Genomic DNA, 19,686 nt, shown 5'->3' with positions numbered 1-19,686 from the left:
TGGCTGTGGGAACCCTTCATTATTTTCCATGCGGAGAGGGCTTCCCTCAGGACTAACCCATCCTTTATGCCTAAGGTGGTTCCAGTGCGGCTCTAAACCAATCCATCCACTTACCAACCTTCTTACCAAACTCTCAGAATATAGGAGAAAGGATCCTGCACTCTTTGGACATGCTCAGGTTCTACCTTGATAGTACTAAGCCCTTCAGAAAATCTGATCAGCTGCTAGTCAGCTTTGCTTCAGGGGCAGAGGGTAAGGCCATTTCAAAATGGATAGCACACTGCATCCATTTCTGCTACAAGCACCATGAAAAACCTACCCCACAGGGGATCAGACCACATTCCACTAGGGCTACTTCCACCTCTACAGCATTCCTCAGGGGAGTCCCTACCAGGGACATTCTGGAAGCTGCAACCTGGAGTTCTGTACACACCTACACCAAGCATTGCCACTTACCTATCGTTTCTAAATCCAGGGCTGGATTTGCTACAGCAGTCTTGCAAGGCTAGCAGCCCTAACACTTCTTGACTGCCCCCACCCTTCCTCAGCTTTGGGAATCAACCCAAGCGTGATGACTGCAACAGTGAAACACGAAGAACATAGTACAGTTGTGTACACTTACCATAACTGAATATGTTCGAGTGTATTCACTGTTGCATTCCTGGTTTCCCTCCCTCCAGCCCCGTGGCTTTCTCTATCTATTGATCTCTCCTCTCTATGGCTATTTCTAATGGCATTGTTATATACTTTTTACTGGTAGTGTTCCCCACTATATACTAGCTCCTGACATGTGGGGTAAGAAAAACTGATGTAATGGCGTCGGCTGCCTGTTTTATACCCCCTGACAACCTGACATCATCTGAAGCAGAAGTACTAAGACTCTGATATTCAGACCAACTGAGGGCTACCTGCAAGCAGATAACTCAAGTGTGATGACTGCAACAGTGAATACACTCGAACATCTACATTTATGTTTAAGTGTACAGAACTGTACTTTACTACTTCTGTATCCATGTCTTTATTCCCTCTGTGTGTTTTTGTCATTTGTTCTGTTAGCTTTCATTGAATTGCCTGGCTTTTTTAGCCTTTCCTGGTTGTGACCACTCCATCTAGCTGTAGGACCTTTACTTGACTTTTACGTAAGTCTAGTACCTGTGGAGATGCACATTGAACCACCCCTCCGCCCTCTAGTCATGTTGGATGTTCCCTGTTGATTACAGACATACTGGAAGAAACAGATAGTGTTCACAAAAATTTTATAACCAGCAGGGATTTCCAAAATGTGTAATAATGCTGCTGCACTTCCTTCCACATTGACTACACTTTGTCTGTTATGGGTCCCTTCTTTTCCAGCTACTTTGTTTAATGCCACCCAAGTGCATATGTCATATACTGACAGAGTGGCCATCTGTTGATTTGTGTAATACATTTTCAGTCCACCCACAGCTAAACTGCACTGTTTTTGTTTGCTTTATTTTTGTCATGGATCCAGCAGCAAGTTGTAGTATTTTCCGGCAAAAGAGATGTGCACATTTTCTGGTATATTTGTTTGCAAATGTCAACTGCTTTAATGGATTTATCGTATTGTGAATTACTTCAGCCTTACACTCTTTTTATTTTTAATCTCTAGATGTCCCTGTATGGTCCAAACTAGAATCCGGTCACCTGCCTTCTTTGCAACAGTTGGTGCAAATTTTGGATAATGAAATGAAGCTTAATATGCCAATGGATTCTTTTCCTAATCATCGTGCATAACAAAATCTATCAGCATGGAATCCTCTCAAGGTGCAGATAGAATGCTGTGGAACAAATGTTTAAGTACACATTTGTTCCTTTGTTCTGCTTTACTGACATGCTTAAGTTGTTTTATGATGTGTTGAGAGATTTTGTAGAGGCTTTTTACTGTTTATTGAAGAGAAATGTATACAAATTAACTTTCATATTTCATTGCTGTCCTACTGGTTTTACATCCAAGGCATCCATTTTCAACCTGCGGGCACTGTTTCTTGGATCTAGGGTGGATGGAGCTTGTCAGTCATCTTTGGGGAGTATGAGGTCTGAGTATCTGTAAGTCTGCCTTCCTATTGTTTCTGCATTTTCTGTGTGTTTTCTATCTAAAAACAAAAAAATAATCCTTGTTTTCCCGCCTCTCCTCGACTAGTTTAGACCAGTTTACAGGCTTTGCTGTATTCTGGGCTGTGGTGTAGTTCCTGTGTTGTCCATTACCTTACTTGGATAGAAGGAAGTTTCTTTGCTCACCAGTGGGAGTGGGGAGCCTTGAGCAGCCTACCTGTCCCTGTAGGAAGAGACCTCAGCACAAGAGCTATAGTAATTGGTTGTTTTGGACCATTTCTAGCTCTTTTGTAGTTCCCTGTTTAAAATCCGCGTTTGCGCAGCTTTGCGTGATTGTGCGCATAGCGCAGCGCCAGTTAAACAAGGTTAAACTTCTTCTGGCTCCGCCAATTCTGCTCTTCAAATTTTCCCTTAAGGAAGCTCTACTCTTAGTATAATCAGACTACTCGCTATATTATAAGCCTAGCACTTGTTCTCAAAACTTCTCTTCTAAGTAAGCACTCTCATACTAAAGTAAGCACTACATCCACCTATCACCCCTGTGAATATCCACTTCCCTTAAAGGCACAGCACTCCCTTATACTGTTCTAGCATGTCGAGTGGTAGATTACTGGCGTCCTCTCCAGTTCAGCTGGTTAATCTGGGAATCTTAAGACAATGCTACAATTGTCTCATGTACACAGACAACCCTCTCCTCCTCCCAACAAACACAAATACATGTGAGAGATGCAACTATATAGCCAAGCTGGAGGCTGAACTCTCTCAACTCAGGGCTGGCATGAACAGACAGGAGGAGATGGTAACCACACACACAACAAACCCAGTCCCACATAGACCTACCACAACTGCAAACCAAACACATAAAAACACAAAGACATACTCAGAGGCTCTAATAAAAAAGCTTACCAAAACAACAGAGGCTCCCAAAGCAGACATCCAAAAATCCACCACCTCAAAACAAAACTCATGCAACACGTACTTCAATAAATTAGTGTGTCAAACAATCACAGCCCTTAAGGCCAAACACCATGCCTGATACACTAGTAATAGGTGACTCTATAGTCAGACACACTGATGTCCCGCTTACCAGGCTGAACAAGGAGAGGGTGACTGTGCGCTGCCTATCGGGAGCTAGGATCTGCCACATAACACATGCACTCAGGTCACTCCAAAGCAAGTACAAATATGACTCCGTCATTGTCCATGCTGGCGTGAATGACCTGAGACGTACCTCCCTGGACTACATGAAAAGAGACTTAGAGGAGCTCTCTGATTATGTAGCCCAGGCTGGTATGACCCTGAGCAGCATCTTGCCCTCACCAAGAATGATGCCACAATACAAAGACAAGATGATCAGCTTTAATAATTGGCTCAAGTACTGGTGTCATTCTAAGGGGATCCAATGTCTGTCTGCTTGGGATGACATGTTGGACAAGCCACGCTGCTTTGCAAGGGATGGCTTGCACCTGTCACCACTGGGCTTCCGGATATTGGCTAAGGCTCTTGCCACCCCCATAGTGCCTTTTTTAGGCAAGGCTCAAAAGACAAACCCACCTCCTTAGAAAACAAAAATGGAAAAAAACTAAGGGTAATGCTGCTCAACACTAGAAGTCTAAATCTCAAGATGCAGGCACTCGAGGCACTCCTCAGTATGGAGAACATTGACGTCTGTGCAGTAACTGAAACCTGGTTCAAGGCTCCTGAGAGCACCCCAGCGCTACCAGGCTATACCTCGTATCATGCTTTTCGGCCCCAAAACCCGGGCCGAACCACAAAGGGAGGGGGAGTGTCCATATTCATCAAGGACACCCACACCTCCAGGTTAGTAGCAACACATGAAGCATCGGAGACCATACAGGTGCAACTTAACCATAGGCAAAACTGCTATACAACTGGTAGCATGTTACAGACCACCCTCCCAATCTCAGGAACCCCACTCAGCCTTCCTGAAGACATTGGAGGATATGAATGTATCACAAAATACCATCATACTGGGAGACTTCAACTACCCTAACATAGATTGGGTACATTATTCTAGCCCTAACACCCTAGCCCAAAGGTTCCTGGAATTCATAAATTCAAATGCACTGGAACAACTAGTCACCTCTCCCACTAGGGGAGATAATATACTAGACCTGATCATCACAAACATGGGGACAAAATGCTCCACACCAGAGGTATACCCCTCACTAGTGAGATCTGACCACAAACTAATCACCCTGGATATACATATCCCACCTCCACCCCCAGCACAAAAGACCACAGTGAAAAACTTCTCAAAAGCAGACTTCACTCTTCTTAAGACTGAGATGATATCCTTTAAGCCCACTGGGCCAGTGGATACCACATCCCACAATGCTGAAACCTTCACAAATGCTTTCTATGGACATCTCCAAGAAGGCATGGATCATGCAATCCCAAATAAATCCAAGACCCTCCCCACCAAAGGCAAGCGTGTCCTGTCTGGTGGACCTCAGCCATTAACAGATGGTATAACAAAAGAAGGAAGCTGCTGCACGACAGAGCAAAATCTCATAAAGGGAAGACATCTCTGATCAACACTAGCAGAAAACTACATTCTCTCATAAAAACATCCAAGGCCAACTTTGAGAGAAAAATCGCTAAGGACGCTAAAAATAACCACAAAGCCTTCTTCAGCTATGTTAGAAACCTGGGCGGAAACCCTCAGATATGCTCAGAGTTAATTCACAACAACAAAAAATACACTGAACCCACAGATATTGCCAACATTCTGGCTGACAGGTTCAGTGCAAATTTCTCCCCTCCCTCACCCCCAAAAGAAGAAATACTTATCCCAGCTGAATGTAATCTCCCTGTCCTCTCAGATGTCCAGGTGAGAGCCGCCCTCAGCAAAGCTAAAAACACAGCATCAATGGGACCTGACGGTATCCCGGGTTGCGTGCTACGTGAACTCCAAGAGGAGCTAAACCCGCATAAAAATGCTATTTAACCTTAGCCTTACTACAGGATATGTACCTGAACACTGGCGTGCAGCAACAGTGGTCCCACTCCACAAAGGGGGTACCTCTACAGACCCTGGGAACTACCGCCCCATAAGCTTAACCAGCCTGGTCTGCAAAGCTATGGAAAGAATCATTATGGAACTCATAAACAGAGACATTTGGGACCTACAGACACTTGATCCCACCCAGTTTGGCTTTGTGAAGGGCAGATCCTGCCTTTTGAACCTGGTTGACTTTTTCGAAACAGTCACTAGAGCCATTGATGAGGGTAAGGCAGTCCATACAGCCTACCTGGACTTGGCTAAGGCCTTCGACACAATACCCCACTCAGGCATCATAGATAAGCTCAACAGCTTAAATGTAAACCCTTATGTCACTAGATGGGTTGCAAACTGGCTAAAGGACAGAACCCATAAAGTTAAAATCGCTGGAGCAATATCAGACTCAAAGCCAGACACAAGTGGTGTCCCACAGGGATCTGTCCTGGGACCCCTCTTGTTCGGCATTTATTTCTCAGATGTTAAAGCAAACATGGGAGGGTTGTGGCTGACAAAGTTTGCAGATGACTGCAAACTAGGCGCCATAGTCGATACACCAGCGGACACCTACATCCTACAAAAAGGCCTCACAGAAATGGACAACTGGTGCCGGAGTCATGGCCTTAAACTAAATGCCAAAAAATGTATAGTCACCCCCTTTGGGAAAAACAAAGTACCCACAAATTATCACATCGACAGCAACCCACTGAGTATGGAAAAAGTAATCTGAGATCTAGGGACCCAAGTCGACAGCGACCTCTCATTTGATACCCACGTTGCCAAAGTAGTTAGAAAGACATTCTACCTTGCACACCTTATCATGAAGGGATTCACATCCAGATCCGAGGATGTCATTATACCCCTATACTCCTCCCTCATCAGACCCATGATTGAGTACAGTGCCCCATTTGGTATGTACCTCACCCGGCATTTGCAACAGCTGGAGAGACCACAGAAGTACCTCACCAAGAGGATCAAGGGTCTCCCAACATATGTCTTATTCTGCCAGACTAAAGAAACTCCAGCTCTATTCAGTAGCATACCGCCTGCTCGGAGGTGATTTGTGCCTGACATACAAGGCCATGTCCAATCAGGATTTGATGGACATGCTCCACCTCAAAAAATCCAAATCCATCAGAACCACGAGAGCTAAAGACTTAAACCTCGGCACAAGTATGAATAGGACATGCTGGAGGGATAGATTCATAACCCAGAGGCTTCCCATGCTCTGGAACAGAATTCCAGTTCATGTTAGGCAGAGCCCCTCACTAACTCTATTCAAGAGAAATCTTGATGAGTGGATGGGAGATCGTAAGTTTACCCCAGGGGTCACCTCTGTGTCACTACTAGACAGGGGCACAGTAAACTAATTCTATTATATAAGGGGACCTTCACTGTGTCACTACTAGACAGAGGCACAGTATTCTAAATCTATTCTGTACATTTTTGTACCATTTCATGGGGTGGCGAAAGCCACATCACTATGGCTAGGCTTACAAATGCCCCAGGGCAGATAGCCTAATACTAAACTATGAAACTATGGAGAAGGAAGGGGTTAACTTTTGTCAGCAGGCTGTGTAACAATATGGAGCAGTGTAGGTGTGCTTGGGCAACTTGCGCACATCTTTGATAACATGCCATTCCAATAGAAGGAGAAGCATTGTGCAGTTTAACATTCTGGTTCCTTTACAAGAGGGGTAATACTTTTTGCAGCCATACTTACATAAGTCTTTAAATAAATATTGAATAGAGGAGAATTGATATCGACACCTGTATTTTATTGGGTGGAGGATTTGTGTATCTGATAGAACTGTGGTTCATTGCAGATGTCTGCTGGTGGTGCTATGACCATGGCTGTAATCCATCATTTGGGTTTTAAATGATTCAGAGAAATGGGTTAAAGTCTAGTGCCTTACTTACAAACAAGCGATGAAAAGTAGTGATGTGACCTGATCATTCATTCTTATTATGGAAATGGATCTTGCATGGATTACTGATAGTTAACTAGCCAAGACCACAGTGACCAAAACCCACCTAGCCAGCAGATAACTGCGTACCTAACCAGCACAGTTTTCAAAGATGCTGTGAACCTCCTCGTGCATTATTTGCAGAAAGCACAAAACAGGTGCCCTTTGTGGTGAGCCATGCATGGGTGAAATATGTATCATGCTGAATTGCAGGGCTGCTACATCTAAGTGTCAGCCAGTTCTGAGCAGTTGCACGTGTTTAGGGAAAGCACACATAAGTTCATTGGTAAATATCGGGCTATCAGTCTGCAGACTGTTGCATGCTTAATCACTAAACAGAAGTCATAATCGGAGCCAGTATCCGGTATCTGTGAGTAAAGACCTTACACATGAATGCTAACCACTCTCACCTTTATAGATTTTGCCACTAATGCACACATACAAGTGGCATGATCTTCTCCAGTGTGTGCCCCATGTATGTCTTTCTGGCACTACTATTTGGCTACGTACTGCTGTGTAATCCTGTGCGAGTCATCATCTTGCATAGACTGTGGTACACACACACATTGACATTTGCCCCGAATCCTAGAGTCGCTCACTGTAATGCAGCTTTGCTGCGGATATAACACCATCCACTGCTGTTGGACGTGACATACTTGGGTGAGTACCTTTTCACCTATTGGCATAATTAATATGTGCAGCATGCGGTGATTGTGGTGTGCTGTTGGGTATCGCTTTTAGGCAGGTTGTAGTCATATAATAACTGACCTGCCTTAATTCGCTTCTGCAGATAGATATATCTTATTTAATTTTTTACTATTCGAAGTATACCTTGCATTTAGTTTGAATATGCATAGGATAAAGTCTTGGATGAGAGCTGCATTGGGAGGATATGTTATCCTTGTCCTTTAGGCTTGCCAGCATGTTTTTTGCCTTCTTGCATTTCTGCATGGGAAAGGTTAAGGTGTAATGTGACTATGCAGAAATTGTACACAGTAGTATAGCAGCACTGTCTTAGGTTACTTTGTGGTGAAATAAGTAGAAAAGAGAGGAAAAAGTCAGTGGCATTGCTTCATTTCCCAATCTAATGCTGAAAACTGTGGAAATATCCCTTTTGAATATTTTTTGATCCACATTGAGTACAATGTGAGACTGCTGCTTGCCCCACTTTCTAGTGGCTGATATTCTGATTCACAGTGTGTTACAAAGAATGTGCACAGTCTTACTCAGAAACCCAGTTAACCCCATGCCCATGGAATCGTAAACCTAGAATGTATATAAATGTAGTGTGCACACTATGTATAGTTAGTAGTGTCTGTAAATATATTATGTTTTGAATTGCATACTTCAGTGGAAATGCAGTGCATGAAGTCTGCTTCCTGCTCCACATTTGTGGCAGGGAGCTGTTTATGAAAGTCTTAACCTTCATTGCGGTGATTGTGGGATAGTGTGTACTAGTATAATGTGATGTTATAGTTGACTGAACTTTCATTGTTCTGGAGCGCTGATAGTAACTGTAGAGGGTGGGAACTAAGTGTGATAGCGGTAGCAGGGTAGTCTGCATCACAGGGAATGACAGACATTTTGCTGCCAGGAAATGTTTTCTTTATTGAATATAAACACTTCAGCAGAGGAGATGCAAGCTGCAATAATCCTGTACTGCAGTAACAACTACTGATGCGTAATTCTGGTCCTGTAATTCAGTAAATTATGGTGGTAGGGCCAGCCCCTACACATTTCTTGTTTTTTTGAGAATTACTGACTGCTTTTGGGGGGGGGGGGCTTCTGTATAGGGTAGTCTGTGCATGAGCACTGTGGCTTACATGGACCTGTTTTGTATAGGTATATGGACAAAATGCAAATGTTCTGTATGTGTTTCTAATGTACATCATCCTTATTCCATTTAGTGTGAGCATTCTTGTTCCTTCCCATTATGCATAGTCTTAATTCTGTTTGCTCATGTGATATTGGGAGTCATCCTTTCAGGATACCTGATTGAAACTTTCATTTACCTTTAGTTTAGCTATTTGTCTCTTCAGCTCCCTTGTCAGGAGAGTGTCCACATTCTGTAATGTGTAGTGGTTAACTCATTCCCTCCAGTACAACTCTTTGGAGTGTATACCTTTAACTCCTAGTGGGTGTGGCCTGAGCCTTTAAAACTTAAGTTATCACCTTACAATTCTAACAAATACTCATTGACAAAGGTCAAATATCAATACAGTTGTGTTTTCCACCATGTATGCTTCAAAATAAAATATTTTGATACCTTGTATGTAGCATGGGTTTGGAATTATTAAAGCAAGTATGAACAAGTAATATTTGATGCCTAGAGGAGCAGTTGAAGTTAACTGCAGATGCACCTGGAGGCGTCACTCGGATGTGGCAGCCAATGTGATTGAGTGCATTACAGTGTTTACAGTACCCTCCCTCTAGTCGAGCACCTTGAACTCTATTTTTACTGGCTTGCAGCAAAGGAGTATCCCCTCAAGTTCCACAACCAGTGCTCATTTACCCAGACCCTTCCCACCCCCAACATGCACACACTAGACCCAATAAGCTCAATGGCATAGACCAAGGAGGGTCCAACAGGTCTTCAGTATCAGAAAGTTAGTTGACATGATCTTGTGGGTATAGGAACTCCCCTTTGAGGAATTTGAGTAAGTTTCAGGGCCTGGCCTTTGCAAGTGTGTCCAGTCCTTGACATTCAGCTTTGTTACCCATTTGCTTAATCCTGGTTGCATTGAATAAGCATGAGCCCCACCCATCCAGCAAGAGTAAGAAGTTCTCACTTGCCCTCTGCACCCTGAGAAGGGTGTGTCACAGAAATCAGAGGGTCACATCTGTGAGATGAATTGTTAGATGGAAACTTTTTCTCCACATAGAGCCCCTAGATAACTTCTCCTGTGGAGAGACCCTCAGATTTATGAATTTCTTTTTGGACTGGCCTATGACCTGCCTTATCTTCCTTCCAGAAACATCTTACTGAGAACCTGAGAAGGATGAGCTTTGAGTCATCCCTCTCTGCAGCTTTGCTCAAGGATACTATTTTTCTACTTTGGAAGCATCTAGATGAAACTTGGTCTTTAGGCTGCCATTTGAATGGAGCTTTAATCCATTCTAAACATCCTAGAGCCAATTCCTATGTGTTATAGAATGGAGAGGTCAAAGCACTTTGATGTTTGTTTTAAAGAAACTTTATTGTCGTTTAGGAAACACAAGTGCTACCTAAATGAAATTTCAAGTGTTAGCTCTTTTACAGAAGAAAAGCCCAAAAAGACAGACATGATAGCTATTAAGAGTAAATATAGTACAAAACTAAGTATATTTATTACATTGGACAGCACTGACTACTAGATAACACATGAAAAGAAAAGTACACTGTACACAGAGGTGAGATTGGGTGATATTGCACATGAGTCTTATTGCAGTTGGATAAAAACTGTTCATGAATCTGGAGGTCCTGCAGTGGATACTCTGTAACCTTCTACAAGAAACAAGTTTAGTGAACCAACCATATGCTGGATGAGAAGTGTCACTCAGTATTTTGCGGGACCTCTTTTTACATCTCAGTTCAAAGAGCTCCTTTTAGGTAGGAAGATTATTTCCCCCAATTTTTTCTGCTGTTATTATTCTTTGCAGCTTCTTCGTTTCGGCCATTGTTCTGTTACCAAACCATACAGTGCAGTTGCTGGTGGTAATGCTCTTGATGGCTCCTCTGTAGTAGGTAATTAGAGCATTCATAGAGAGCTTTGCTTTCCTCAGCCTTCTTAGGAAGTGTGGTCGCTGGTGGTCTTTTTTAATTAGCTGGCCTGTGTTTGTGCTCCGAGAAAGATCCTCTGATGTATGTACCCCCAGGAACTTTGTAGTTTGGACTCTTTCCACGTATTTGGGATAGGTGTATGGCAGAGCTATTTCTGAAGTCAATAATTTATTTTGTTTTATTGACATTCAGGCCCAAATTGTTGTTGCACCATTCAGTCAGGGAGTTGACCTCATTCCTATACCCACTCTCATCACCACTTAAAAGTCCTGCCACTGTGGTGTCATCTGCAAATTTGATGATGTGATTGTTGCTAGCTTTTGCAGAGCAGTCATGGGTAAGGATTGTGAACAGTAGAGGACTCTGCACACAGCCCTGAGGTACTCCGGTGTTGATTGTAATACTCTGTGAAGTGTTGTTACCAGCACAGGTCTTTTATGGTATTCCAGTCAGTTAATTGAGGATCCAGTTGCACAGCCCTTTATTTATGCCAAGGTTGATTAGCTTTTTTATAAGTTGCATTGGAATCACCGTATTGAATGTCAAGCTGAAATCTATGAACAGCCTGGCATAGTCCTTCTCTTCAGTATGCTCCGATGTGAGGTGAAGTGCCACTAAAATGGCATCAGCAGTTGATCTGTTCGCCCAGTAGGTAAACTGCAGTGGGCCAAAGGATTGGGGTAATACTGTAGTCAAATGCCTTTTAACCAGTCTTTCGAAACATTGAATTACATTTGATGTAAGGGCCACTGTCCTGTAATCATTTAGGCAGGTGGGATTGCCTTTTTTGGCAGAGGGATTATATTGGTAACTTTGAAGCATGCTGGTACTTTTTCCTGGACAAGCGAGGTTTAGAAGATGTCCATCAGGACTATGCTCAGTTGGTCTGCACAACCTTTCATTACTTTCCCCAGATTATCAGGGCCAGCAGCCTTCCTGGGGTTCACTTTCCTCATTTGGTTCCTTACATCCACAGTACTGAAGTTAAGCACTGCCTCCTTTTGGTCATTGAGAAGCTTTACAGCCTCCAGGTTGTTTTTCTCTTCAAACATGCCATAAACTGTGTTTAGATTGTCCAGAAATTGAGTGCCACCATCACACTGTGCTGACTTGATCTTGTAGTTAGTTAGCTGTTGAATACCATGCCACAGGCTTCTTGAGTCTTTTGCATCCTTAAAGCATCCTTGTATCCTCTTTCCATACTCCCTGTTGGCCTCCTTGATACCCTTTTTTAGATTAGCCCTTGCCACACTTAGACCCTTCTTATCCTTTGCCCTGAAAGCAGTCTTTCTTGCCCTCAGCAACTCGTACAGTGGATATAAAAAGTGTACACACCCCTGTTAAAATGCCAGGTTTTTGTGATGTAAAAAATGAGACCACAATAAATCATTTCAAAATTTTTCCCACCTTTAATGTGACCTATAACCTCTACAATTCAATTGAAAAACAAACCTGTTAGGGGAAAAAATATAAAAAAATAAAACGTACAATACACTGGTTGCATAAGTGTGCGCACCCTTAAACTAACACTTTGTTTAAGCACCTTTTGATTTAATTACAGCATTCAGTCTTCTTGGGTACATACCTGCCATCAATTAAAGAGACTCTGATTAACCCCAAATAAAGTTCAGCTGTCCTAGTAGGAGTTTCCTGACATTTACTCAGTTGCCTGCTACAGCAAAAGCCATGGTTCGCAGAGAGCTTACAAAGCATCTAAGGGATCTCATTGTTGAAAGGTATCAGTCAGGAGAAGGGTACAAAAAATGTCCACAGCATTGGATATACCATGGAACACAGTGAAGACAGTCATCAAAAAGTGGAGAAAATGTGGGACAACAGTGACATTGCAAAGAACTAGATGTCCCTTCAAAATTGATGAAAAGATGAGACGAAAACTGGTCAGGGAGGCTGCCAAGAGACCTACAGCAACCACTGAAGGAGCTGGCAAGTACTGGTTGTGTACTACATGTAACAGCAATCTCCTGTATTCTCCATATGTCTGGACTATGGGGTAGAATTGCAAGATGGAAGCTTTTTCTTGCACAGAAAAACATCCAGCCCCAGCTAAAATTTGTAAAACAATATATCAAGTCTCCTAAAAGCATGTGGGAAAATGTGTTATGGTCTGATGATACCAAGGTTGAAGTTTTTGGCCACAATTCCAAAAGGTACGTTTGGCAGAAAAACAACCCTTCGCATCACCAAAAGAACACCATCCCCACTGTGAAGGGTATACATTCATTTACTCGATTAGACAATCTCCGAACATTTTATTTTCCAAACCAGAATTTCTATTTTTAAAGTGGCGAACTGTTGGAATGTCGAGCAAAACACCGAATGCGACATTTCCAACCGCTCTACCACCTAAACAAGTGCTACCATGGGTCTAAAAAGGGGGGGGGGATATTGTGTGTTTTGCATATTTATGGTTCGCAGTTGTCCGAACCTGCTGCACTGCTTTTGCACATTTTTCCGGTTGGCCATCCACCGACCAGTCAAATGAATGTATACCCTGTGAAGCATTGTGGTGGCAGTATCATGCTTTGGGGTTGCTTTTCAGCTGGAACTGGGCTTTAGTCAAGGTGGAGGGAATTATGAATAGTTATAAATACCAGTCACTTTTGGCCCAAAACTTTCAGGCGTCTGATAGAAAGCTGAAGCTGAAGAGGAATTTTACCTTTCAACAATACAGTGACCCCAAGCATACATCCAAATCAACAAAAGAATGGCTTCACCAGAAGAAAATTAAAGTTTTGGAATGGCCCAGCCTGAGCCCAGACCTAAATCCAATAGAAAATCTGTGGGATGACCTGAAGAGGGCTGTGCAGAAGAGATGCCCTTGCAATCTGACAGATTTGGAGCACTTTTGCAAGGAAGAGTGGGCAAATATTGCCAAGTCAAGATGTGCCATGCCAATAAACTCCTACCCAAGAAGACTGAATGCTGTAATTAAATCAAAAGGTGCTTCAACAAAGTATTAGTTTGAGTGTGCACACTTTTATGCAACCAGTGTATTGTATGTTTTTTATTTTTTATATTTTTTCCCCTAACAGATTTGTTTTTCAATTGAATTATACAGGTTGTAGGTCACATTAAAGGTGGGAAAAGTTTTGAAATGATTTATTGTGGTCTCATTTTTTTATATTACATAAACTTGGCATTTTAACAGGGGTGTGTACACTTTTTATATCCACTGTACACCTTGCTGTTTAGCAATGCTTTTTGGTTGGCTCTTACTTTAATATTTTTGATGTTCATTACATCTTTCACATATTTCAATATTATATAAGCCATAGTTGTCTCAGTATATTCATCTGTTCACCAGATTGTTCACAATGGCTGCCTCTCTGAAGACATTTGAGTTTGTGGTTTTAAAGCAGTCCCTGAGACTTTCCACAGGACACTAAGGATAATCACAAGACTTTCTTTAGTTATGTTAGGAACCTGGGAGGGAATTCCCAGATATGCTCAGAATTAGTCCAAAATGACAAAAAATACACGGAACCCACAGACATTGCCAACATCCTAGCTGACAGGTTCAGTGCAACCCCCCCCCCCCACCAAAAGGGCAAATATCTATCCCAGCAGAGTGCTGCCCCCCTGACATCTCAGATGCTCAGGTAAGAGCCGTCCTCTCCAAAGCAAAAACACAGCATCAATGGGACCAGGCGGTGTCCCGGCTGCATCCTACATGAACTCCAAGAAGAGCTAAACTCAAACATAAAACTACTGTTCAGTCTCAGCCTTACTACAGGATATGTACCCAAAGAGTGGCGTACAGCAACAGTGGTCCCTCTCCACAAAGGTGGTGCCTCAACGGATCCTGGAAACTATCGCCCCATAAGCCTGACTAGCTTGGTCTGCAAAGCTATGGAAAGGATCATCATGGACCTCATAAATAAAGATATTGGGGACCTACAGACACTGGATCCTACCCAGTTCGGCTTTAAGGGCAGATCCTGCCTCTTAACTTGGTCAATTTCTTTGAAACAGTCACCAAGGCCATTGACGAGGGGAAGGTGGTCCACACAGCCTACCTGGACCTCGCAAAAGCCTTCGATACAATACCCCACTCGGGCATTATAGATAAGCTCACCAGCTTAAATATAAACCCCTATGTCACTAGATGGGTTGCAAACTGGCTCAAGGACAGAACCCACATGGTTAGAATTTCTGGAGCCATGTCAGACTCCAAACCAGTTACAAGTGGCGTCCCACAAGGCTCAGTCCTGGGACCGCTCTTGTTCGGTATATATTTCTCGGAGGTACAGGCCAACACGGAAGGACTGTGGCTGACCAAGTTCGCAGATGACTGCAAACTGGGCGCCATAATAGACTCTCCAGCCGACACAAGCATCCTCCAAAAGGGCCTCATAGAAACAGACAACTGGTGCCAGAGCCATGGCCTCAAGCTAAACTCCAAAAAGTGTATAGTCATCCCCTTTGGAAAAAACAAAGTGTCCACAAAATACCACATAGGTGGTAATCCATTAAGTACGGAAGAAGTAATTAGGGACCTGGGGACCCAAGTTGATAGCAATCGCTCATTTGACAACCACGTGGCCAAAGTGGTTAGAAAAACATTTTATATAGCCCACCTAATCATGAAGGGATTCACATCTAGATCAGGGGAGGTCATCGTGCCTTCTTTACTCATCCCTCATCAGGCCCATAATTGAGTACAATGCCCCTTTTGGGATGTACCTTACCAGACACCTGCAGCAAATGGAAAGACCCCAAAAGTACCTCACCAAGAGGATCAAAGGGCTCAAACAGATGCCATATGCTGCCCGGTTAAAGAAACTCAAGCTCTACTCAGTGGCATACCGCCTGCTCAGAGGCGATCTGTGCCTGACGTATAAAGCCATGTCCAACCCAGAACTAATGGACATGCTGCACCTCAGACAATCCAAATCCCATCGAGCTCGAGAGACTTGAACCTCAGCACTGAAATAAATAAGACATGCTGGAGGGACAGATTCATAACCCACAGGCTCCCTTCACTCTGGAATAAAATCCCAGTCCAGGTTAGGCAGAGTCCCTCAATGACTCTCTTCAAGAGGAATCTTGATGAGTGGATGGGAGATAGTAGGTTTACCCCGGGTATCACTTCTGTGTCACTGTTAGACAGAGGCACAGTATACTAACCTCGAAAAAGGGCATAGCAAAATTAATTTAAAATGGGTGGCGAAAGCCAAACACACTCTGGCTAGGCTTATAAATGCCCTAGGGCAGATAGCCTAGTATGAAACTATGAACCTACGTCTCCTTCATGCCAGACCCTAATTTGTTTCACAGTGGGCTTATCTGTGATTAAGAGAGGTTTGTAAGCTATTAGTTTTATGGATATGTGATCAGAGCCACCCAGTTTGGTTGTTGTACAGCTCTGTATGCCCCTTTTATGTTAGTGTAAGCTTTGTCCAGAGTATTTGCTTCCCTTGTGGGGAAATCCACAATTTGGTAGTAATTGGGTAGCACCTCCTGAGATCTGCTTTGTTGAAATCACCAGCCATCATAAATGCACAGTCAGAATTTTTGCATTGCAGCCCACATATAGTATTATGCAGTGTATTCAGTGCTTCAGTGATGATAGCACTTGGTGGTATATATACAGCTGCATTATAGATACCATTTAGTTCTTTGTGCACATAAAAAGGTCTGAATTTCAGTATCAGAAATTCTACAATGTTCATTCACAATGTTAGTTTTTGCACCAGCTATCATTCACAAAAATGCACTTTCCCTCCCTTAGCTTTTCCACACAGAGCTAGATTCCTGTCAGCTCTGAACAAAGTGAAACCATCAAGGCTTACAGCACTGTCATTAATCTTGTTCTTTAGCCAAGTCTCTGTAAAAATTAACAGAGGAATTTCTTACCTTGTTTGTGGTGTTGCGCTCAAGCCTGAGAAAGCCCATCTTTTCGAATGAACATACACCTGGACATACCAACCTTAGGACTTCTTTGCACCAGTCAGAATGTGTCTCTCAGTCGTCAGTCTGAATGCCTATGTCTTTACCACCAGTTCGAACGCATCTTTTGTTCAATTTGAATGCTTACATCTTGTTTGCTGGTGCCGAGACGTTGCAGATGCATACCCCGTTGGGGTTTTGTTTTTTCTTGACGTTTTGTTGCTTCTGGGAGTTAATATCATCCAGGAAGGGTAAATGCAAGTGTGGGAAACAGATTCCCCATAAAGACTGTGACAGTAAATGTTTGTTTTGCCTAGGAGCCTCTCACGACCATATAAACCTGTTCTATTTGTAAGGCTTTCATACTGAAGACCTTGCATGGTAGGCTTTCTTCCTTTGATTTGTATCTTGAGAATCAGCGACTTAAGTTTCTCGCTAAGGATACCATGGAAGAAACTACCTGCCCCGTGGGTCAGCTGTTGGGGAAGAAGGTTAAAAAAAAAAAAACTAAGACTGGAATCTTCTGCTGTCCAGCCTCCACCAGGCGTTTCTCCCGAAGTCTGTGAGAACCCGGTGGCTTGGCTGGCTTTGTTTTCTGATTCCTCTGCCGCGACCAGGTTGTAGGCTGGTAAGGATCTGGTTTGCAGCACATCTGATGAGACTCTGCAGGTGTCTGTTTCAAATGTTTACGGGGAACCACAGTTGATTTATTTCTGAGGGGCCTAGGGGTGTTCCGCAGTTTTTAGTTAGGGAAGAAATTCTTACTACTGTTATTGAATGCAGTCTTGGGTCGAAGCCTTCTAAGTTTTATAGGGCAGACATTCCTCCAGTTCCTCCTAAGTCCTCTACTTCCCTTAAAAGGTGCAGGGAACAGGATTCTTCTAAGGAGGAGTCTAATTCTGATGAGGAATCCCTTGCTTACTCCTCCCAAATTTCTTCTCTTTTGGACTATGGATCAGAGGAAGAGGACTCTAATAATAGTCCTGATACTCCCTTTGAAGAAATTTCCTTTGGGGACACCATCTCCAGGATAATAGAATTTTTAAAATGAGATTGTGCCCAGGTCTGTGAAATCCATAAGAGGTACTGTGCGTTGCTGCAGATGGAATCTCCAAAACCTTCTGCTATTCCTCCTGGTTTGTTTGCTATGCTGAATGCATTTACCAATGCCTCTAAAGCTCCTGATTCTCTACCCCTGCTCCCAAGATGCCTGGTAGGTTTTACAGGGTACCTGAGGAGTGTAACTTCTTGTACAAATGTCATGCTGCTGACCCTTCAGTAGTATCTGTAACCTCTGGCAAGCCCTCTCAGTTGCTACCTTTGCCCAAGTTACTACCTTCTGATAAAGACAGCAGAACCATGGAAAGGCTTGGTAAGAAGGTTTACACCTCAGCTATCCTGGCTTTTAGGGCTATTAATTATCAGAACCATATGTTCAGGTATGTTCAGGTATGTGTTGGCTCTTTTTTTTCTCAGGCTTGTCAGCTTATTTCTGATCTCCCAGACTTTGAGGGTAAAACTTCTGCTCTTTCCTTTTTAGGGACTTCCTCACAAGTGGTACATTATTCCATCAAGTGTAGTTATGATGCAGCAGATGCCTCTTCTAGGGCGGCTGCTTTTGGTTCAGTGATGTGATATTCTTGACTTGGGCTTTAAGCTGTACCTGATGGTATCAAGGCTAAATAAATGGATGCTTCTCTTGATAATAAACATTTGTTTGGGGAAGCCGCTGCTGGTTTGTCACTTCAGGATAAGGGGAAGGTTTTACAGGAACTCAGACATGTTTTTCTCTCCTGTAAACCACCAACGACCAGCAAAAAACGATAGTGAACACGCAGTAATGAAGAAATAATGATTATTTATTTATAATTCCTTCAAATCCAGACGGTTTTTATTCAGCCTTTATCAATGAATACAATAAAGTTTTTTTGAATGAAATGAAGCAGCCTGCATTTATACTAGTCTCTGATTACCTGGAAGCAATATTACAGCACCACCCAGTGGCTGGAGTAACAAAGTGCATGTTCCATTCTTGATTAAAGCATATGACCAGTGACATAAAAATGCCAGAGGTGTAGATATTAAGTCATATTTTTAAAGATAAAAATCAAAGCTCTGGAAGTAAGCCATTATATGACATACATATTACAAGGTAATGGACCAATACCATAGTCACTATTTGTGAATGCATATCATAGTGTAAAAAGGCAGAAAATATATACCACTAGTATATATATATATTTTGAAGGGTGATGACCACAAGTTCAAAAGAACTGAATAATAATGAACCAAGTACTGATCATATAATATATATATACTAGTGGTATATATTTTCTGCTTTTTTGCACTATGATATGCATTCACAAATAGTGACTATGGTATTGGTCTATTACCTTGTAATATGTATATCATATAATGGCTTACTTCCAGAGCTTTGATTTTTATCTTTAAAAATATGACTTAATATCTACACCTCTGGCATTTTTATGTCACTGGTCATATGCTTTAATCAAGAATGGAACATGCACTTTGTTACTCCAGCCACTGAGTGGTGCTAATATTGCTTCCAGGTAATCAGAGACTAGTATAAATGCAGGCTGCTTCATTTCATTCAAAAACTTTATTGTATTCATTGATAAAGGCTGAATAGCAAACGTCTGGATTTGAAGGAATTATAAATAAATAATCATTATTTCTTCATTACTGCGTGTTCACTATCGTTTTTTGCTGGTCGTTGGTGGTTTACATTGTTGGCTTGACCCTGCATGCCATCCTTGCGGAGCGTATGGTTGTGACACTTTCTCTCCTGTGCCTAAATTTCAGAGAAACTACCCCCACCCCAGTAAGCTAGCCTTTGTTTGCAGGCAATATTGACCTTCTATTAAGGGCAAAAAGAGTGTAAAGCATACTCCTTCTGCTAAGGCTACTTAAATTTCAGGGACTCAGAAGTCTTC

General features: G+C 42.6%; 1 protein-coding gene across 1 annotated transcript in view; it reads left to right on the top strand.

The window, feature by feature from the left end:
- The window catches only part of SELENOT (selenoprotein T), a 398,371-nt gene that overhangs the window by 273,444 nt on the left and 105,241 nt on the right, over positions 1 to 19,686 (top strand). Inside the window, exon 5 of the mRNA XM_044063750.1 lies at positions 1,631 to 1,785. Coding sequence (XP_043919685.1) covers positions 1,631 to 1,755 — 125 coding nt within the window. The 3' untranslated portion in view covers positions 1,756 to 1,785. The remainder of the gene's footprint in view (positions 1 to 1,630; positions 1,786 to 19,686) is intronic.

The sequence above is a fragment of the Protopterus annectens genome, chromosome 2.part2 (genome assembly GCF_019279795.1).
Source record: "Protopterus annectens isolate FY-2018-M chromosome 2.part2, PAN1.0, whole genome shotgun sequence".
In the NCBI taxonomy this organism is placed as follows: Eukaryota; Metazoa; Chordata; order Ceratodontiformes; family Protopteridae; genus Protopterus; species Protopterus annectens.
Note: the sequence above shows the minus strand (reverse complement) of the source record. Positions and strands in the feature narration are given on the sequence as shown.